General features: G+C 38.6%; 1 protein-coding gene across 8 annotated transcripts in view; it reads right to left on the reverse strand.

Annotated features, from left to right (window-relative positions):
- Nucleotides 1-23,388, reverse strand: part of Hecw2 (HECT, C2 and WW domain containing E3 ubiquitin protein ligase 2) — a 369,185-nt gene that overhangs the window by 134,863 nt on the left and 210,934 nt on the right. For 5 of the 8 annotated variants that reach the window (XM_069995704.1, XM_069995707.1, XM_069995702.1 and 2 more), the window contains one exon: nucleotides 8,282-8,389. In XM_069995704.1, the coding sequence (XP_069851805.1) occupies nucleotides 8,282-8,389 (108 nt within the window). The other 3 variants (XM_069995709.1, XM_069995706.1, XM_069995708.1) reach the window with 3 other exon arrangements.

A 23,388-nucleotide genomic window follows, 5' to 3' on the forward strand; every position in this document is an offset into this window, starting at 1 on the left:
GCGCTTGCCTTGCATGCTCAAGGCCCTGGGTTCGATTCCTCAGCACCACATAAGCAGAAAAAAAAAGCCGGAAGTGGTGCTGTGACTCAAGTGGTAGAGTGCTAGCCTTGAGCTGAAGAGCTGAGGGACAGGGCCCAGGCCCAAAGTTAGGCCCCACGACCAGACCCCCCCCCAAAAAAAGATTTCTGCCCTTCCAAAATATACAGGCCAATATATACACATATGCCAACATAGGCATGTATCTCATTACATGACTATGTTGACATACGTGACCCACATGATGCATGTGATATGTTACATACGTGGTTTATACGGCATGTATGTGACGTAAGTGGTATGCGTGCATGTATGGCATAAACGGCATGTATGCAGCACTGTGACACACGTATGTTGTCTTGACATGTATGTCACATGATACATATGACATGTGTGGTGTGCACATGTCATGTGTTATGTGTGGCACATATGTCACATGTGGCATTCATACGTCGCATAGGATGTCTGTGATGTATATAGCATATGATATACATGACATGTATGGCTTATGTGATATATATTACATGTGTGATATATATGACTACTTATGATATATATGGCATATGCATATATGTCAATAAAGAATAATATATATTTATATTTTTGATCAATGCATATTATATTCATGTTGTAAATATCCCAATGAAATCTCTGTACAATTCCTCTATGCTAATACTATTTTTTTTAAAGAAAATGAAAAAAACAAATAATTTAAATCTCCAAATACTTGGGGATTTTCTGCTACACTTTCTGTAATTAATATCTAGTTTTATTCCACTGTTATTTAAGAGCATATTTGATTTAATTTCTATATTTTTAATTTGTTAAAATGTGGTTTCCATTGCAGAAATGATCTACAGTAATGGTTCCACTGAGCTTGACAATGACTTGCGTTTTGCTATTGTTTTATAAAATACGCTGCAAGTGTTAATTATATTCAGTTAACTGGTAGTCCTCTTCAGTCTAAATATGCCTTCATTCATTCTCTATCTGCTGGCTCTTTCAATTACTAACTGTTGAAATTTCTAGGTATTATAAGAAATCTATTTTTAAAAAAAACATTTCTGCCCTTCCAAATACAGGAATATGCCATGTGGAGTAAGAGTTTTCCTCTTCTAATATTACTTAATGTTTCAGGAGGTCTATTACTCAACATATTTCAAATGGTGCAACTGAACAACTTTCCCTCTGAGTAAGGAGGTGCTTTAATTAATGTAGCTGAGTATCTTTGGTTATGGGAAAATGTAACTGAAAAGAATATTCAAAGACAAGTTGGTGCTCAGGTACCCATGTTTTCAGCTACAGCTTATAACTGCAAGAGGAAAATTAAAACAGAAAAAGGCATGCCATAAAAAAGACAAAACAAAGGCAGGTGGAAGCAAATGCAGGCCTCATGACTGAACACCCAAGCAGGGATGATTCCAGGGGCCATGCGGCTATCCTCAAATCCTCACTTACCAGCACAGGACATGAAGGACAGGGACAAAGAGCAATGAAGGACTCCCATCTGCTCTAAATGAGTTCCTTACAGCTACAGGTGACATGAGGCCGCTCCTCTAACTGGCTTCAAATGATACCCTGGGGGTATCATGATACCCTTTTTTGCTGCCAAAGGGTTATTTGGATATTTATAACAACCTTCTTGGGCCAAACAAGATTATCAATACAAGCAGATGGCAACAAACAAAAAGCATACAAGAAACACACGTTTGTCCCATCATAGATCAAATGATTTCTGCAGGCCTTGTATGGCCCCAGAGCCAGATGTTTCCAACCAATTCAATGTCTCCACCCATATAATCTCAATTCCACAAATGGAGCAGGGGAAGAGGGTGTTATTGTGCTAGAGAATCAACTTGAAAAATGTATGTTGCCTGAGTGTGGAGCAACAAGAAGTGGGTTGAGCCCTCCAATCCTGGCACATAGGACCTGCTGTCAGCCTGGCCAGCCCTACGCTGGGAAGGAAGAAGACATGCCCCAAGTGATATCTTCTCCTCTCAAGTCTCTTCTGAACACAGAAGCCATTCATGAATCATAAAGATGTGTTTAGCTCTTTTAATAATCTTTGGGATATTTTGCTTCTAAATGATGGATTGGGTACCTTCTAGATGCTGACAACAGATAAGCTACTTTCATCTTCAAATATTAAGTTACTAACGAGCTTAATATAGATGAAGACCTTCCTAGGCAACAGTACAGTGATGGTACAACATCTCCAACACAGAGGACTGGCATGAGTGGAAGCCAGGGTACAGTGGGTAAAGCGAACTTTGACAGGCTGAGTACCAGGTGGCTGGATGATGGGTGAAGGGCAGAAAGAATTTTGAGAGTTTCCAAGAAAAAGGAACTATTAATGTTACATTTCAAAGCATCATTTCATCATATACCTAGAAGGATGGGTTTATATATTTACATGTGAAATAAACAAACAAAAATAAACAGGTGCTGATGGTTTATGCTTGTAATCCTAGCTACTCAGGAGGCTGAGATTGGAGGATGGTGGTTTGAAGCCAACCTATCCAATCCTGTGTGACTCTTATCTACAGTTGGCCACTGAAAAAACAGCTGTGGCTCAAATGGTAGAGTGATATAGCCTTGAGGAGAAAAGGTCAGGGACAGTGCTCAGGCTCAGGGTAAATCCTCAGGACCAGCACACACATGCCTGTGTGCACACATGCACATACACACATAATAGAAAATGGGAAACTGTCAACTAGCTTCTTGGGGGAGGAAGCTAGTGACAGATCTGGGAGACACTGACTTTCATTTTCTATCATTTTAACACTACATTCTCATATGCTCCCTATGGAAAGGATATTTTTTAAAAGCAGTCTCAACTCATGTTGTACAATGTCCTCAACTCATGGTGCACAATGGCTTTCTACAGTGGTCCCTATAGTCTACACCCTGCAAGAAATGGTTGTACCTCCAAGACTTAAGATCTTGTTCATAGCTTAAACAGGGCCACAATTTACTTAGGCAGTGCTCAACATCTTATCCTAATTTACAAAGCCTGGAATTTCCCCAGCCTTCTACAAGTCCAACAAATTCTAGTCATGAATGGAATGTGAACATTCCTCTTCTTTGAAGTATTCCATTTAATCTAAATAGAACAATGTAAAATAAAATCAAGCTAAATGGAATTTATCCTAACACATTACTTTTTCATGGCCCTCTATGGCTCCTATATATAGCCCTTTTATTTAGAAGCCACATATTGAGAATAATAAAAATATTTTTTACTTGTCACACTTTTGAATAAATGTCTTCTTGTTTAATAAGAAGTCTGAAAGGCCAGGCCCTCCTCAACTCAGTACAAAACCATCAGAACACAAGATATCCTGTATCAGTGTGGAGGTGGCAAAAACCTAACATAGGAGTAGAGAACGAACAATCTATAATACGTATGAGAATAGAAAGTGAAAAATACCAAATCTCCATCCAAAGATGACGCTTCTGAGGTCGGTGGGAAGGGACTCAGGAATGGAAAGTTTAGAGTGGAGATTCTGACAATAAAAATTAGAAGCTGAGGTATTCCCCACTCTCAATGGAGAGCCTTCATAAATGTGTTTGTGCTGGCAAGGCATGGAGCTGAGTGCCATCACTTAGAGATAAGACTCTTACACCTGCTTCTTGCATCTTGAATGTTGCTTCTAAATCCTCAATCTACTTTGCAAGGCTAAAAGAGGTAGAGATGTGTATATGCTATGTAATTCCTACAAATATATGTGTTTTACTGTTCTCCTTAATAGTTGCAAAGCAATTTAGCACACAGCAGTGTGCAATGAAGTTGACTACTTCTAAGCTTTTCTCGTTGATCCAAGAACTTGGTGCCTTTTGAAAATAGTACATTGAGCAAAGTTGGCAATCAATAATAAGTATTTCCTCATGAAGGAGGAGATAATGGACAGGAAGAAGGAAAAACGAAAGTAGTTATGAATGACTGGATAACCATCGTTTATGAAACATTATGTAGAATTAAGAGAACTTCTTGATATACTCAGACAACAATGGAAAATTCTTAGCGTCTAGAGGCTGCAGATCAGATGCAGTGACACCCGTGTATGTAGCTTCAAGGACTCACTTACTAGAAGAACAGCTGACAGTCTTAGGACAAAAACGTTCAGATAAAACTGATTTTCCTCTCTGATGCCAAAGAAGGGCATCCACCCCAAACTAATCCTGTCTTTTCCCTTTACATCCATCCGCCTAAGTCTTTTAATAATCTAAGTCTAAGCCATTTGCCTCCTCTGAGGGATACCCAAGCAGACCAGAGCCATCTTACTTTCAGAAATAACCTAAGCAGCTCTCATTTCAGGCTGCCCAGGGAGTTGGATAGATAAATTTTTGGAGAATTTCCCTTTGTATGAGGCAAAGAAAAATTTTCTTTCCCAAAACAAAAGAAATTATCATTTAAGTTTGCAAGGTCTGACAGTAACAATATTCAGAATTTTATAAGCTATCCAAACATCCTTCTTCTTTTCTTTTAGACTTTATACCATCGGCTCCAAAGAGGCAAGGAAGATTTTATTATGTTGTGAAGCAATGTTCACATTGCTCAGCCAGACACTGGTTTAAAATGTTCAGGGTTGTTTTTTTTTTTTAATAAACTAAAGCAAAAAGGGCTAGACATATGACTCAAATGGTAGCGTACCTACCAAGCATGAGGCTCTAAGTCCAAACCCCAGTGGAGAGAGAGAGAAAGAGAGAGAGAGAGAGAGAGAGAGAGAGAGAGAGAGAGAGAGAGAGAGAGAGAGAGAGAGAGATTTCATTTCTGACCCACCATGTTTATATATAGTTTTTTATTCTGTAAAGATGTGGATGTATGTTAGGAAAGCTGTCATTCTGATCCCTGTAGACTTAATTAAAAGTAGAAACATTCTGATATTCTATTCAGTGTCTTACACTTCAGTTTAGGCTTCTCTCCTCAGTCAGTCAATTTGTATTACATGACCAGATACTTCCAGTTTCACAGTCCTGTTCTGCAATGTTCTGACTTTTATTTGTAAAAGATTAAGGCAAGAAAGTGCTAAATTAGGGAATAAAGAAAAGGAATTTGATTCCTAATTCCTAGCTTTAATGCCACGCTTATTTCCATTAAATAACAGAAGAAGATGTAAAGGAAATGCTCCCCAAAACATGTTTACTGTACTAGCTATTGACTATATTTACTCAACTGTAAAGTTATATTTCCTATATTTGCTATTTATCACAGCCTAATCAGCCAGGACATTATGAATCTCAACACTTTGTGGAAAGAAAGAAAATCAATGGTAGCAAATGGTATACTCTATTAATGTTTTGCCCTTGAAAAATGTTCCAGATAATAGCAGTATGTGCTACTGGCCTCTTCCTAGGTGTTCCCATGAGCCTTGTAATATAAATTGCACATTCCAGCAACAGGCAGACCTGACTAGCTCTCTTCAACATTTGGGAACAGAGAGTAAGATGGTCTAACCTTTTTCCCTGAGGATAAGGAAGCAATACTTCTCAGCCAACTACCCTCTTAGACCCTGCTAGTCCTTCTAAGAAGAAGAAGGAAAAAAAGCACCTCATTTCCAATCTTTTTCCCTCATATACTTTTCACATTCATTTTCCTTACTACTTAGTATTGCCAGTATAGACAACTAGAGGCAGACAATTCCATCCAAAAGATGGAATTATACCATTCCTAAGGAAATGGAAAGACTCAAAAACATTATATTACGCGAAGTAAGTCAGACTCAATGAAACATAGGTTGCATGGTTTCCCTCATTTGTTGTAACTAGTCAGTGCCTATAGATCTACAAATAAACACACTGGATGGTAACAGACAAAAAAATACACATGAAAACAATATTCTGGACATTCATACAGTGAGACCAAAGGAGGATATTTGTAGGAGAGGATCACAAAATTTCAATAGCTATGGGCATATGATCATATAAAATGATATCTATTGAAATGAACTCAAAGAAATGGAAACAAGAAGTTTACTGTTACTTTGCTTCTGGTTTTTTTTTTCTCCTTTGTTGCTCTTTTTGATTTTTGTACTTTTATATTGTATATAACTTTATCTGGGGAACACAAGGGGGAGCATAGAAATTGTGGGAAGAAGGATGAACAAAATGCAGCAGTGATATTCACTAGACACCATGTTGAAAATGAACTTTACAACTTGTGAGGAAGGAAGGTCAGGTGGAAAAACTAGGAGAAAATTAGAGAAGAGGTGATACTGTTCAAAAGAAATGTACTCTTTACCTGAGTTATGCAGCTCTAAGCCCTCTGCACATCACCTTTACAATAACAGGCCATCTCCCAGAAACAATCTTGGTCTCTATGCTGGTAAAACTTCCCTACATGTTATGCTGTATCTATCAGCTGTCCTTTCCTCACACTCCCCAGCTCTGCCTCCAGTTATATCATAAACATTTTCCCTTAAAAACTAATTTTATTTAAGACATAAAGAGAGGATCTAGCTAGCACTTCCAATTAGGCAAAGGAGACATACCACAGGAAGCAGATGAAGGATTACAAAAAGCTCTGGAATGCAGACCTACCAGTAAAAATGGTGAAAAGCCTTATCTGATACCTTTAAGCCATTCAAAGTAATGCACATTAATCTTCTTTAAAATAACCTTTTATATTATGTGAGCTTTTGATGCCTCAATAAAGATGTGCTTCCAGCTGATTTCCGTTTAATTACTCATTCAGTACCAGCTTTTAATTACCAGTATTCACAGAAGCTCTGTAATATATTAAATCTTTCCACGGAGAAATCTTAGAGTTTAATAACTCAGTGATACGATTGGCAAATACAAACACCCTTTCACCTACTTTGCCACCCAAAAAGAGATTATCTCTATGAGTTATGGACTCTACAGGCACTTGAATTTACAAATAAGTATAACATCAAATTAACTCAGTAATGATTGAATTATCTATATCTTATTTCTGGTTCTCAGTAAGTTGATGGATGGTAGTATGCCAGGCCAGGACCCAGATGCAAACAATACTACCTTGCTGGCAAAAATAATAATGAAGCAGGTATAGTGCTTACAGATACAATTCCATCACTCAGGAGGCTGAAGTAGTAGAATCATGAGTCAAGGCTACATAGTGAGTTCCAGGACAACCTGAGCTAAGAAAAATAATACTAATAATATTTTCTAAAGGCAAATTATATTCTTTCTTTTTTGGGGGGGGAAGAATACTGGGGTTTGAAATTAGAGTTAATTATTTTTGAATAAGTATTCTATCTGCAGTTCTTTTGGTTATGGTTCTTTCTGAGATAGAATCTCATTTTTTGCCTGAACCAGCAACATGCATTGTGAAACCTTCCCCCGCAAATTATTTTATGCTTCCCACATAGCTAGGTTGACAGGCACATACTACCATATCTTGTTGAGCTAGGATTTTTGAAGTTTTCCTCATCTGGCCTTACTCAGAATCAAGAATCTCCCAATCTTAGCTTCCCACATAGCTTCGATAACAAGTACATTCTACCAGACCCAGATACTGGCTGAGATGGGCTCTCTAGGACTTTTGCCTACATTGGCCATAAACCACTATGTGCCCAATCTCCTGCCTCCAAAGCTGCTAAGATTACAAATATGAGCTATCAGCACTCAGCTAGAATTAGTAAATTAATTAAAACTTTGAAATGCTCTTTCTCCTTTCTAAAATTAATCTAAATAAGTACTAATTACAAAAATAGATAAAAGGTATATACAAATTTGTAAAGTATTAAAATAACCATAAATAATTTACATATTACAAATTCACAAGAAATATGTAAATACAAATGCATTTGATATATATTTTTGTATATGTGTACATATATACATATCAAATTTTTCCCCTAAAATAAATGAACATTCTCCTAATGAGTATTTTCTCTGTATTTCCCAAGGTAGTATTTTGTGCCATAAATATGAAAATGAGAACCAAAAACATTTAAAATAACGCTCAGAAAAGACTATAATTTTTTTGGGGGGGGTCCGGTGATGGGGCCCTGAACTCTGGGCCTGGGCACTGTCCCTCAGCTCTTCAGCTCAAGGCTAGCGCTCTACCACTTGAGCCACAGCGCCACTTCCGGCTTTTTTCTGTTTGCTTATGTGGTGCTGAGGAATCGAACCCAGGGCCTCATGTATGCAAGGCAAGCACTCTACCACTGAGCCACCTTCCCAGCCCCAAGACTATAGATTTTTGTAAATATCTGCAATATTCAATATTTAGGCTTACATTTGAGAGTCAGTTACTTACGTTCCATGAAGTAGGGACCAGGTTCAATTCTCCACACAATTTGTCCTTTTTGTGTTCCAGTCACGCCCCTGTTTTTAGAATCCCAAAAGTTGGCTGGAGAATTCTCATCTAAAAAAAAAAAAAAAAAAGAGCACTTTTAACTTAATTATAACCTGTCTTTTCTCAGCTCAAAAGACCAACACAAGATCAAAAACAAATAGAAAAAAAGAGAAAGGCTAAAATAAACACCCTTTTTTTGGGGGGGGGCTAGTCCTGGGGCTTGAACTCAGGGCCTGGATTCTGTCTCTGAGCCTGTCTGTGCTCAAGGCTAGTGCTAAACTAACTGAGCAATAGCACCACTTCCAGTTTTTTCTGAGTAGTTAATTGGAGATAAAAGTCTCCTGGACTTTTCTCCCTAGGCTGGCTTCGAACCACAATCCTTAGATCTCAGGCCTCTTGAGTAACTAGTATTAGAGGCATGAGCTACCAGCACCTGGCAAAACACTATTCTTAATGGCTAGCTTCTAACTGATTATTCCCTTGACTTTCTCTAATTACATTTATTTGTGGAAATGGGGGGAGAAATGGAGAAACTTGGAAGAAGATAACATCTTGGGTTTTGTATTTTCAATGTTGCAACAAAAAAGAAGCAAAGAATAAAAAGTACAATTGCAGCTTTAAGGTGCTGACTTGTAAGCAAGGAGTTGGGCTCAGCTCCCCGCTCTGAAATCCTTTAACCACAGGAGAACAAACCTGAGAGGACAGAACTGTATTGAAGATGGAATGAAGAAAAGGGACAGGACCCCATGAAAGTGAGTCAAACTACATCACAGCAGGGGTCAGTAGGCTAGCCAAGTCCTCCTATCTTCTACAACAGTTGTTTACAAAAGGTCACAATAGCAGAGCTTGAGCCCAGATAAGAATAGGAAAGAGAAAGTATTTCGGCTTTTGTGTGGAAGAAGTACCCACAAGCAGCATTTCCCAGGTCTTCAACCCCCCAGGGCGCACAGAACAAGGTAGCGTTTATCCCAGGGCCCTGTTGGAATGTGCTCACGTTTGTGAATGCTACCACCACGTGATCAAGACAACTGTTGAAAATCTTAGCCCTTGCCTTATTTTAGTAATCCATGATAATTTTCCAAAGTGATTTCATTTCATTTTTCTTAAAATTCATCAAAAGGACTATTGCAATTAATCTTGTTATTAATACTGGAATCATTTAAATCTGTTTCTTCAAGACAGACACACAGAATTCGAACCCAGGAGAATAATATTCACTATTTTTAAGAGGTACAGAGGACTTTCTCATGGCTTATTAAATTAGGTGAGAAACAGGCTCCCTTTACTTAATTAGACCACATAATTTTTAAGAGGAACACAGCCTTAATCAAAATCTCTATAGAAGCAGACTTACCAACAGACAACAGATCTAGTGTGTTCATTCTTTTTTTTTTCTTTTTAGCTAGTTGATCCTCTAGAACAATAACTGTCTAATTGCCCTGCCCTCAACAAATTCCTGGAGGAGTTTAAAATGCTAATCCTTGTTCTGAAATTCTATAGATTTTGATCCAGGACACTTGAGTCTGTGCCTAGGACTTTGAATTTTGGCAAAGATTCCAATCAAGGATTCTGGTACAGGTAACATAAGGTCTATCCTTTGAAAAATCCTGCTCAGCGGTTACCACCACGGAAATTGAGCAGTCAGTCATTTGTCAGTTTGCCGCCATAGGAATTAACTAAGTTGTGGGAAAAGACTAACAGAAAGATATAACACAGTGCTAGGATAAACTGGCACCCGTGGCTCATGCCTGTAATCCTTGCTACTCAAGAGGGTGAAATCTGAGGATTGTGGCTGAAGCTAGTCTGAGTAGGGAAGTCCAATAGACTTCTCTCCAAACAACCACTAAAAAGTGGATCTGGAACTGTGGCTCAAGTGATATAGCACTAGAATGCTAGCCTTGAATGTAAAAAGCTCACGAACAGTGCCTAGGCCCTAAGTTCTAGGACCAGTACAAGCACACATACATATGTACACCAAAAAGCCAGCATAGCAGGTTGACAATGGCACTTACCTATAAGCCTAGTTATTCAGAAGGCTGAGATATAAGGATCATAATGTGCAGCAATCTCAGGCTGACAAATCCAAGAGACTCTTATCTCCAATTAGCAAGCAAAACACTGGAACTGTATACATACATATTGAAAAACCTAAGCAATTTTATTTTATTTATTTATTTTTTTTTGTCGGTCGTGGGGCTTGAACTCTGGGCCTGGGCGTTGTCCCTCAGCTCTTCAGCTCAAGGCGAGCGCTCTACCACTTGAGCTACAGCGCCACTTCCAGTTTTCTGGTGGTTTTTATTGGAGATAGGAGTCTCACGGTCTTTCGTGCCCAGGCTGGCTTTGAACCGCGATCCTCAGATCTCAGCCTCCTGAGTAGTTAGGATTACAGGCGTGAGCCACCAGCGCCCGGCAGCAATTCCATTTTACTTAAGACCCCATCTCAGTTCTGCGAGTTAACTCGTGACCCACTTTAGCCCCAATGTCAGGAATTTATGACAGAAAGCCGTGCACAATTCTTGGAACCATAGATGGCGTTTGCTCAAGGCAGGTGTTAGCCCAAGTGACTTTGTCCCTGAGTGACCATGAGCTAGGAGTTTCAGTTAAAACCATATAATGTTCTGACCAACCGGTTCTTCAGAGCCCAGGGTGAAACACGCCATGTATACTGTTGGTCCAGGTGTGACTCATAACCGTTTGTGGTCAAGCTATGGACCAAGGATATTTTTCTGTAAAGGTCAACCAATCATAGTTGCCCACCTTAGCTTGCTTTAAATGTTAACCAATCATGTAATTTCTTATGTAAAAGTTCCTTAAAGTTGTTTGTTCAATACTATAAAAACTGCGCTGATTTTATGCTCAGGGCCTCTTAGCGTCACCGGTTGCCGAGTGCGCGGAGGACCAAGCTCCAGCTTGCAATAAATGACTCTTTGCTGTTTGCATTGATCGTGGTCTCTGGTGGTCTGTGAGGGGGCATCTGAAAACAGGGTACTTCACATATATATGTGTATATATATATTTACATATGTTATAGTATATATTGTATTAATCTACAGTAAAAGATTTTTAGAAACAGTTCCTTTTTAAATGACACACAAAGCTAAAATAAGGTAAACATAAAGAGTTGCATTTTTTCAATGCCATCCTTCCTTATAATATTTAACATGTAGAGATGAACTGAAAATTGCCTCTTTCTTTCCTGAACCTGAGTTTTGAATTTCCAGAAAATATCCTTTGTATAGGCTTTTCTGGTAATAAGAAGAGATGTAGTAAACATGACCAGACATATCAAGTAGATTAGGAGTTGGAGAAGGTTTCCATGTCTCTATGACTAGCTTCAAAACTTCATACAATACTAAGATAAAGTAGAAATAAATAAACAAAAACCTCTTCAAGCTGAGGGCTGTGGCTCATATCTGTAAACAGGAAGGCCCATGAGACTCTTATTTCCAACTAATCATCCAAAAGCTAGCACTAGCAATGGAGCAGTGGCTCACATGGTAGAATACTAGCCTTGAACACAAAAGTTCAGGGACAGCCCCAGGACACACACACACACACACACACACACACACACACACACACACACACACACACACACACACACACACACACACACACACACCTCTTCAAATCCTCATCCTCACATGACAGACTGTGCCAAACACACACACACACACACACACACACACACACACACACACACACACACACACACACCTCTTCAAATCCTCATCCTCACATGACAGACTGTGCCAGAGATAAAAACAATAATAACAGATTTCCTTTTGCTTTAAAACATTTTCTCCAAAAACTAAAAAGAAAGAAAAAGCATAAACATCTACATCTATTTTTCAGTAGCCTTTTGAATATAAATAGAAAAATGCCTTGATACTGGGCCAGAAAAGAGCCTCTCCTGATTCTAGCTACCCTGGGGAATTAGATACCCTAACTGGGATCTTGAGATTTGGAGAATAGTATTAAGCTACAATTTAAAAAAAAAAATCAAAATGACCCTTTTAGACCTGGACAAAGAACACAGACTCATGAACCTTACATGACTATGTAAACGGTGCCAGGCCAGCGTGTCAGGAAGTGTTAGGCAGGTGACCTGAGGAGCTAACAAGGACTCTGAGCCACACTTTAAGAAGGGGTGAGTTTTCATGGAATGTACCAAATGAAGCACCAATTTTAAGTATATTAGATTCACTGACAAACTTCCTCATGAATTGGTAAACTTACCATTACTTTTCACACTCATCCTCCCTCCTTCTTACTTGAAGCCCTCTCTGGGTAGAAAGAAGAATGTGTCAGATACCTTCAAAGATGATCACAGTGGGCACCAGGCTACCCATTGAGAGGCACCCACACGCAAGGATGGTTTTGGAGCCACTTTGTATGGCAATCTTTTTTTAAAAAAAAATAGAATTTTTAATTAAAGTAAGTGAAGTAAGCCAGACTCAAAGAAACATAGGTTCCATGGTTTCCCTTATCTGCAATAACTAGTGTATGTCTAGGACAAGAGAGGAGTTCAAAAGCTATGTACATATGACCATATAACCTGATGCTAAGTGAAATGAACCCCAAGATAAGGACACAAGAGGTTTTTATCTTTGTTGCTGTTCTTTTTAATGTATTTATAATGTACTATGTGATTTTTTTTGTTTCTTTGTATGTTCTTCCCCCATAGTACAACTCCTGTTGTCGCTGTAATTGATTCCAGTGTCCTGCATCTTGTATATACATTTTTCTAATGTAGGGAGGGGAAGGGAAATAACAAAATGCTGAAATAAGGATACAGGATGACCCATTGTAACAACGAGATATACAAGACAGTATGTTGAAAACTGAACTTTACAACTTTGGGGTGGGGGAGGGGAGGGAGCAGTTGGGGAGGTGGGAAGGAAAGAGATGGTAGGGGAAAAATAAAGGAGGATGTAATAATGCTTGATAGGAAATAGACTCATTATCTTGCTCATGTAATTGTAACCCCTCTGTACAGCATCTTTACAATAAATATATAAATATATATATATTAAGAACAATAAAGAGGATTTTTAATTGTTATTGTAAAGGTGAAGGACAGAGGGGTTTCAGTTACATAGTTAGATAAACAGTACGTTTCTTCTTGAACCATATCACCCCTTCCCTCACTCTCTCCCAGGTTTTCCCTTCTGACCAAAGTTGTATAGTTCATTTTCAACATAGTGACTAGTGAGTATCACTGCTGCAGCTGTTCACCCTTTGTCCCATCCATTTCTGTGCCCCCACCTACCCCCAAAAGACAACTAGAACCAATACACAAGACAAAAGGAAAACAAAAACTTATATACATTAGAATGTCTTATTGAGATAGATCTTCTAAAAAAGTGAGAAAAGGTCACTAGCATATAACAGAGCAGAAAAAGCCAAGCGGCTAAGAAGTCAAGTCTTGAAGCACTTGGGACTTTTGTGTTTTGAAAAGATTGGGGAATATGCTGAAGACCATCTTCCCAGGAAGGTAGTACTGGTAAAACAGAGAGACGCAGGAGTGCCTGCCGAACTCAATACTATACACCATCAAGTTTAGAAAAGATGTTTATTGCTGTTTTTTTCTATAAGAGCCCATCCACCCATGATGGAGAGTATGGGAAGAAAATTAAATACTTCACTAGATGCATGCTAGCTAGTATATCCCAGTTCCAACCACATCTCTAAGGGGCTGTATACTCTAATTCTAGACATGCTGCGCTGAGGCTGGAGACTCTGCTAAGCAACTTCATATATCAGAATGTATATATATATATATGATGTATATATAGCACATCATATATGTGTGTGTGTGTGTGTGTGTTCAACTAAACACCAAGTTTTAAAAAATATTGTTATTATAAAGGTGATGTACAGAGGAGTTACAATTACAAAAGTCAGGTAATAAGTACATTTCTTTTTGGACAATGTGCCCTACAACTTCCCTAGATGTCTCTCAGTTTTTCCCTTCCATCCCCAATAAAAACCGATTTTGACAAAGGAGGAAACTGCTGACAGACTAGTGAGAAATACTTGAGACTCATTTCGTTGAATATTTTTCCAAGCATTTCAGTCATAGTCCAGAATACTATATAATAAGCAGCAGTTCAGAGGTAGCTTGTAAACACATCATTTCCAAACAGGTTGAGTTTGTTTAAATCATTTTCAATGTTGACAGGTTGTCCAGTGACTCCATACATCTTTCATAGTAAAATACCACGTTTGTAATAAAGGATTACAGTACCCTACAAGGCATGTCTGCCCACTGCCCTTATAGCTCTGATTTCATCTTTCTTAGGCTTCCTGATGGTAGAGTTGTGGTCAGGATTCTGTGTCAGGGCTTTTCCTCAGACTGTTCCAAATATCTAGAACTTTTCCCCAAATATTCTTTTGGTTCAGTTTCTCCATTCATATTTTGATGATACATTACTGTCTCAATGAAACCCATTCCAGTTGCTCATTCAAAACGCCTATTCCTTCACCAGCATTTCTGGACTACCTACTATGCTCAATTACTTTTCTACTACCTTGCTGTCTCCAAATATACTATCTAATTTTTTTGTTTATTTAGAATTTTTGTCCATAGTCTCTATAGAATGTAAACTCTGAAAAGTCAAGGATTTCTGTCTGTGCTGTCTTTACTATACCCAAAAGATATAGAACAGTGTCTGGCATATGGTGCACAAATTTAGCTGAATGAAAAGTATCTAGGTGCACTCTTTTGATTATGACATGATAGTAACTAAGTATTGGAATTATATTGTTAAAATATATAAAAGAAATTTTCACCCAGGAATGCATAAAGATTTTGAAAGAGATCTCCCATCTTGTTCAGAGTTGTGATAAGCAAGGATGATATTGCAAATTCTATGGTAAACTGCTTTAGGCTATTTGATGAGACCGGTTTAAACTCTCAATCTTTATAGAAAGAGTTTCCAATTCACATTCTCATTTAATTCAAGGCCATTGCTGAGTTGACATTCTCCTTTGTTTATAATTTACAGTTGGGCAGATTAATGCATAAAAATATGAAGTGGTTTACTTAAGATCACATAACCAGTTTCAAGTAAAGGTCTTTGTATATTTCAAAGTTCTGTGTGTATATATGTGTGTATGTATACACACATGCCTGGGTATATATGTGTACATGTGTGGTATTTGACATAGAACCCAGTACCTCATACATGCTAAACAAGCACTTTACCACTAAGCTATATCTCCACCTCAACAACTTCTTTTTTTTTTTTTTTTGTCAGTCGTGGGCCTTGAACTCTGGGCTTGGGCACTGTCCCTGCGCTCTTCAGCTCAATGCGAGTGCTCTACTGCTTGAGTCACAGCACCACTTCTGGTCTTCTAGGGGTTTGTTGGAGATAAGAGTCTCACGGACTTTTCTGGCCCGGCTGGCTTTGAATCGCAATGGTCAGATCTCAGCCTCCTGAGTAACTAGGATTACAGGTGTGAGCCACCCGCACCCGGTTTAACAATTTCTTCTTGACAAAGACTTTCAGAACATTTCTAACTGAAAATTATGTGTTAGGTTTTTTCCCCAACCAAATCATTTCCTATACAGTATTTCTGAAAACTCAAATTCTTTGATAACACTTCAAATGAAAAAATGACTAATGGCTTATATGTATCAGTCAAAAAATTTATATTTTACTTAGCTATTGCAAAAATGTAAAATAAATCTTATTGTGAAAATAGAGTAAGTTACTTTCAATAGATGATATGCAGTTCCATAATTTAAATCTCAAAAGGAACTAGGTGTTCTTTGTAAAATTTGAGGCTTAAAAACTCCCAGTCACTCTCAAGTACAAATTGCTGTCAGTACAACAATTTCCCCATCATAATGTTTATGGCTATTTTCCAGCAATCTTACCTGGATAAAGAAAATGAAATTCCTCAAGCTCTTCTAAAAGATTCAAATAGGGCAGCTGACCAGTAGGTTGTTAAGCACCTTAGCACAGATCCAATATTCTTCCCTTCCAGAATATTTATTCTATAACAATGCTGATAAAATGCCTCAATCCTAATCTATACATGGAGGCTGACTTCTTGCTGCTAAAGAAGTTACATTACAGAGATTAGAGTAGATAATCTTTCCTAAGTGTTATTATTTGGGGCAACATGAAAAAGGTTAAAGAGAGGAAAACAGTTTAAGTCCCAATGCCAGAAGGAAAATAGCAATTCAGAAAAAGAATACAGAAAATGGGGCTAGGAAGGTGGCTCAGTGGTAGAGCGCTTGCCTTGCATGCATGAGGCCCTGGGTTCGATTCCTCAGCACCACATAAGCAAAAAGAAAAAAAGCTGGAAGTGGCACTGTGGCTCAAGTGGTAGAGCGCCAGCCTTGAGCTGAAGAGCTGAGGGACAGTGCCCAGGCCCAGAGTTCAGGCCCCACGACCAGACACACACACACACAAAAAAAGAATACAGAAAATGAAATGTATTTAAAAACGAACAGATATTTCTTTTTTTGTTGTTGTTGGTCGTGAGGCCTGAACTCTGGGGCTGGGCGCTGTCCCTCAGCTCTTCAGCTCATGGCAAGCACTCTACCATTTGAGCCACAGTGCCACTTCCAGCTTTTTCTGCTTATGTGGTGCTGAGGAATCCAACCCAGGGCCTCATGCATGCAAGGCAAATACTCTACCACTGAGCCACCTTCTCAGCCCCTATCAGATATTTCTTGAGTATCCAATATCTGCCTGGAAATATTCCAAGTGACAGGAATTCAGGTGGGAATAGAAGATCAAAATCCCTGTCTGAGCAAATTTTGGTGTAGTGGCAAAGTGACTCATAGGCAGATTATATAAATATGTAATATAATGTCATGTGAGAATAGCATGGCTTAATACTAGATAACCAGGGCATTGTTTGGCCACTTGTCAAGAGAAAGTGTTTATTACTTTATATAGGAAAACAACAAGGGTCTCCATGAAACAAGGAGTGAATCACAAAGAGATTAGAAAAGCACTTAAAACAAAGTTCAGGGCTGGAAGTAGCTCAGTGGTAGCATACTAGCTTAGCATGTGCAAGGCCTGGGTTCAATACCCAATATTGCCACACACACACAAAAAAATCACACAAAAACAAAACTGCAAAGACCTTGAAACAGGAGACTGCCTACTACATTCAGAAGAACATCAAAGTGAAAGAGTGGTAGTAAGAACATGAAGGAGACAGAGAGAAGAACTGACTTCAGAGATGGGGACAGGCCAGTTTGTAGACTACAATAGTAGCAGGAATAGTAGTAGTTTTAATACCAACAAGAGCCAGGTGTTGGTGGCTCACGCCAGTAATCCTAGCTACTCAGGAGACTTGAGATCTGAGGATTGCAGTTCAAAGCCAGCCCAGGCAAGGAAAGTCCGTGAGACTCTTATTTCCAATTAACCACCAGAAAATCAGAAGTAGCACTGTGACTCAAGTGGAAGAGTGATTGCATTGAGCTGAAGAGCTGAGGGACAGCGCCTAGACCCAGAGTTCAAGCCCCACAACTGGCCAAAAAATAAAAAATAAATAATAATAGCAACAACAACAACAATGATAATAACAACAACAGCAATAGCAAACCCATTGGAGAAAATTTCAAGTGCCAGGCACCATCCTAGCATTCACCTTTACTAACTCATTTACACCTCCTACAACTTTTTTTTTTTTTTGGTCGTGGGGCTTGAACTCTGGGCCTGGGTGCTATCTCTCAGCTCTTCAGCTCAAGGCAAGCGCTCTACCACTTAAGCCACAACACCACTTCCAGTTTTCTGGTGGTTTATTGAAGATGAGTCTCACGGACTTTCCTTGTCTGAGCTGGCTTTGAACCTCAATCCTCAGATCTCAGCCTCCTGAGTAGCTAGGATTACAGGCATGAGCCACCGATGCCAGGCCACCTCCTACAACTTTTTAAATAAGAATGAATAACAATGTTTACCAAGAAATGTACTCATTACCTTATGTATGTAACTGTAACCCCTCTGTACATCACCTTGATAAAATTAACTTAAAAAAAACCCTTGGATTATGTTTTTAAAAAACAACAACAACAAAAGAGAACTAACATCAGCTTTTTAACAATAAGGAAACTAAAGGAAGAAGTTAAGAAATGGGTCCAGATCATGACTGTAGTATTTGCTAAAGTGAAACCAGTGCCTTGCTCCAGCAACCATGTCCCTCTATGCTATACTGTGCTGCTTATTCAGACCACAGTGAAAAGTCTGGATTCTTCTCTGAGGATAATAGCAAGCTACTAGGTGATTTAAAACAGAGAAGTAACATAATCTGGTTTAAGAAAAAGTCCTCTGTATGCTGTGTACACAGTAGACTATAGGAAGACAAGAGAACAGTCCAGACAAATTGTAAGCACTGGAGCCGTAACCTGAACATGACCCTCTTCCTGTCGCCATCCTTCCTGTGCAAATAGAACTACAGCAGATATAAATAACCACCCTTAGTGCAAAGGGCTATGAACAAATCTCTGACTATGACTCATGTACCTCTAACCCCTTCTGCATACCAACAGCCATGTTACTGGCATTGAGTCCACACAGACCATCCATATGCCAAGAGAAGTAGGTTTTCTGTTTTCAGGCACATGCCATAGGTTACAGGTGTAATGAAATTATTAACCCACTAGACACTGAGGTTTCCTCACCACAAGTTTAAATTCCATTTCTTCCATTTACTGGTTTCATGATGGTGGACAAGTCCTTCCTTAGTCTATAGAATGATAAAAAAAAAAAAATAACAGCACTTGGCTCAGAAAGCTATCAGGAGAGCATAAATATTACATGTGAATCTGCCAACATCATAGGAGTAAAACATGTGACTTTTATCATTTTTATCTATTTCTTCCTTCTTCCAGAGAGGCATGTTTTGATTACAGAAAAGCACAATTCTTTAACCTAATTTCCGCAATTTTCACTTTTTTTAAATCTTTTATTCTAACTGATCATAAATATAAATAAATGGAAGCAAAATCATGCTCATTTGTGTTTTTGAAACCATAATTCTTAACAATTGCCAAAGATCAAATGGCCATGTCAACTCTTTTTTTTGGGGGGGTGGTCCGGTCGTGGGGCCTGAACTCTGGGCCTGGGCACTGTCCCTCAGCTCTTCAGCTCAAGGCTAGCGCTCTACCACTTGAGCCACAGCACCACTTTTGGCTTTTTTCTTTTTGCTTATGTGGTGCTGAGGAATCGAACCGAGGGCCTCATGCATGCAAGGCAAGCACTCTACCACTGAGCCAACTTCCCAGCCCAGCCATGTCAACTCTTTAGTGTCCAGTAACTATACTGTGCTGAAGCACATAGTGGAATACTTCACATATCACTGTCAATATTGCCCAGTTCTTTTCTTGTTTTAATTTTTATTGTAAAGGTGATATATAAAGATCGGGTGTTGAGTACATTTCTTTTCAAGCAGTGTCACTTCTTCCCTCATTTTCTCCCAGTTTTTTCCTCCGACCCCCTACCCCACAAGTTGTATAGTTCACTTTCAACATAGTGTCCAGTGAGTATCACTGCCACATTAGTTCACCCTTTGTCCCACCATTTCTGTGCTTCCCCTTCTCTTTCCCAAATTAGATCAACTTAAACAAGACAAAAGGTACAGAAATCAAAAGCAATGACAAAAGGGGAAAAACAAAAACAAAACAAAGCCACAAAAGGCAATATAAAAACTCTTATTTCTATTTCTTGGAATTCATTTAGATAAACATCATTTTATAAGATTACATACACATAGTTATTGAGACCTTGTGATCCTCTCCTAAGACTATCTTCCTTTGTTCTCACTGTATAAATGTTTAGAGCCTGTTTACTTTATCATGTCCAAGTGTAATTTTTTGTCTTTTGCTATCCACTGGGTTTACTTGTGGATTTGTAGGTATATTCTAATGATTACATATGAGGGAAGCCACGCAACCTATGTTTCTTTGGGTCTGGCTTATTTCGCTTACTATTTTCTTTCCAAGTCTTTCCATTTCCTTACGAATGGGGCAATGTCATTCTTTCTAGTGGAAGCATAGAATTCCATTGTGTCTATGTACCATGTTTTCTTGATCCATTCTTCCACTGAGTTATGCCTAGTTCTTAAATGGAAGTCAACACTTACAACTCCACCAGTGAGCTTTCAACATGGATTTGATTGAGTCAAGTGGAGCTGTCCTCTCTCCCTGTACACGGGGTCTAGGATTTGAATAGTGTTTATCCTGAGGATCTCTGCCTCTGAAGAATATATGAAAGGTCACCAGAAATGATGAGGGTTTTATATATAGTCCTTTCCTCAAATTATTTGCTTACATATAGTAAGCTGACACTCCAAATAATCCATTAAATACTAGATGAAATTTTAAAAGCCTAGACCATTTAGCTTGTTACTTTTACTTCAGATACACTGTAAAATACAGTATCTAACACAAAAAGATCCTTGGATTAGGAATAAATTCTTCTTTTGATCTTACCTCACACAATGGGAATCAAGAACTATAAAGAGCAATATTTAACAAGGTTACTAAATGAACTAAACACTTGTTGAAATTAATCTAGACTTTGTTGAAAGTGAGAAGTAGTAATGAAAAGTAGTAGTGAGGGGTAGGCATGTTGACGCAGTATTTCTGAAACATTCATTGCTACTGATCCTAAAGAATGATTTTGCTGAAGTGGCTGCTTCCTATAGAACTCTCCTTGATTAAAAGATAAATGACCTTTCCAGAAATCAGACTACTTGCCTGAATCTTTGCTACATCATCAACTTATTTTTTATTACTGAACTAAGCTCAGTGAGGACAGTACTGGCATTCTACCACATAATTCACGAGAATCTATACAATGTACCAGAAATCTTACCATTCCTGGCTACAAGGCACTAAATTAAATGCCAATTGATTCCTATGTGGCAATAAAATCGACATCCACACTTCAGGCTAGAACCTCAGACTGGAATTTTATAGCCAAGACAACATTTTTCATTAGAGAATATAATTTGTAAGAGATTCAAATAGAACCCAGCTTAGCTTAGGATTCATTCCAGTTTTTAAACAATTAATTAAAATATGTTCTCTGCTTGTAAATTTCAGAATATCCTTAAGAAATTGGTTAGTTTGCTACAGAATCATAAGAAAACATCTTAAAACAAAAGTTTTGTTCTCAAAGCTCTATTGTAAGATTGTCAGCATATCAAGTCTCTAAAGCATGATTGTCTAGTGATATTTGTCCATATTTAAGTGAAAGGTTAAATGAGTGAATACATTTAAATGGATTAATAAAGATAAAATGCTAGCTCTGAAAAGCATTTGTTACTGTGATTATTATTAATTGTTTTTAATTACTATATGAGTGTGTTTTACTTTAAAAAGTAAATGTTGTAATATCCCATTTCTTAAAAGAGCTTTAAATTTCATTCATTCAAAAAAAAACTTTATTTTTCCAAGTTCAAATAACCTGTCATAAGATCTTTTTATATTCAATCTAATGTCATTTTGAAAAGCATTCTGATGATAGAACCCATATTTAACATCACAGTAAAGTATCCTATTTAAAATCTGTGAGATGACGGAAAGTCACAATGAGCCACTTGCCTGTTTCTTTGTAACATTTCATAGACTTTAATCCCAGCCCTGTCCTCCTGCATCTGGTCACCAGGTGACTCAATAGGATAAATATACCACATACTTCATTAATAACTGTCCCTAATGAAGCTCTTAAATGTGCAGATAACCCAATTTAAGAAAATTTCAAAGTGAAAGATAGAAAGGACTATAAATCCAAATGCCTGGGCCAGGTTATGAGGTGAGAGTGAAATTCATTTCACAGAATTTTCCAGTTTCTTACCTCATACAATCCCAAAGACTTTATCTCTGCTTTTGCCTGGGTAGAATCCATCATTAGAGACCAGGTTTAGGAAGTAGCAAGAAAAAGCATGTTGTACTCTCCTTAAAATCACGCACCTGGCTGAGCCATGTGGCAATTTCTTTTATCACAGCAGCTAGAACCCAAGTCTGGATTCCAAAGGTGGTTCTGAGCCCTTGTGGGTCCACTTCATTCATGCTCCTGGCCCTCTTCCTCTTTCCCAAACATTCTAGAAACGTAAGAGTAGGTAGCTCCAGAGCAGACCTCTACGAGGAGACTCCTAACCAAGTAAAAACCACTAAGAACCGCCACCCCCCATCAGGCCCCTCCTCCTGCCTGCCTCTCGATCAGCTTATCTCTGTTTATGCATCCTAAGTGAAAAAACACATAGTATTCTGTGCCTATGGCTGAGGCAATTGTGACCACACCCCTATAAGGGGACAGGATGCAATCGGCCCATCCTCCCCTCAGCTTCCTTCCTTTGCTTTTCCATGGAAGAATTCCAGGGAATAAGTTATGTGTACACAGGGCTGCCTGCTCTCACAGAGGGAGGCTTGCTGTTTGACTGCCATTATACAGGAGCTCCATCCTGCCCTTAACGTCCATCAACTCTAGCATTCTGCTAAATGAGGCTTGGGATAGCATAACCAGTCCAGAATGGAATTTGAGCACTTGTGATTGATTTTAAACCCTTCTAAAAGACCAAAGCCTTTTCAAACATTCTGTTTTAATGAAAATTTAAAAAAAAAAATGTGGCTTTCAATCCAGAAGTTATCATCCGACCTTACTTTGTTTTTAATGTAAAAATGGATACAATCATCAATGTGGCTAGTGTCTCTGTCTCACACTGGGAAGGGCTGTGGTGGGGGATCTGTACTGTAGATTCATCCATTTTCCAAGGAGAAAGGAGCCTCCTGAAGCTGGACACTCACTCACTTATGTCAACCACTGCAATTATTAAAGCTGACTGATTGCAATCAAAGGTTACAAGATCATTCTTTCCAGCTGACTTCCAAGAAAGGAGAGTGAAATGTCCTTATTTGTCTGGGGCATTTGCTGTGACCTGAGGAAGACTCACTTAGGCTGACACTACACCTTGGGGCTCCATTTTCCTCCAAAATGGTCAGTCAGATGCCCTTTGCCCAGAAGCTCAGAGGAGCCACAATGCCACACAAGTTTGGTCTGAGGACTGAAATCAGATGAATGAACATAGCAAGTCTGGAA

This window comes from Dipodomys merriami, unplaced genomic scaffold (assembly GCF_024711535.1).
Source record: "Dipodomys merriami isolate MVZ:Mamm:240054 unplaced genomic scaffold, mDipMer1.0.p SCAF_49, whole genome shotgun sequence".
Taxonomy (NCBI): Eukaryota; Metazoa; Chordata; class Mammalia; order Rodentia; family Heteromyidae; genus Dipodomys; species Dipodomys merriami.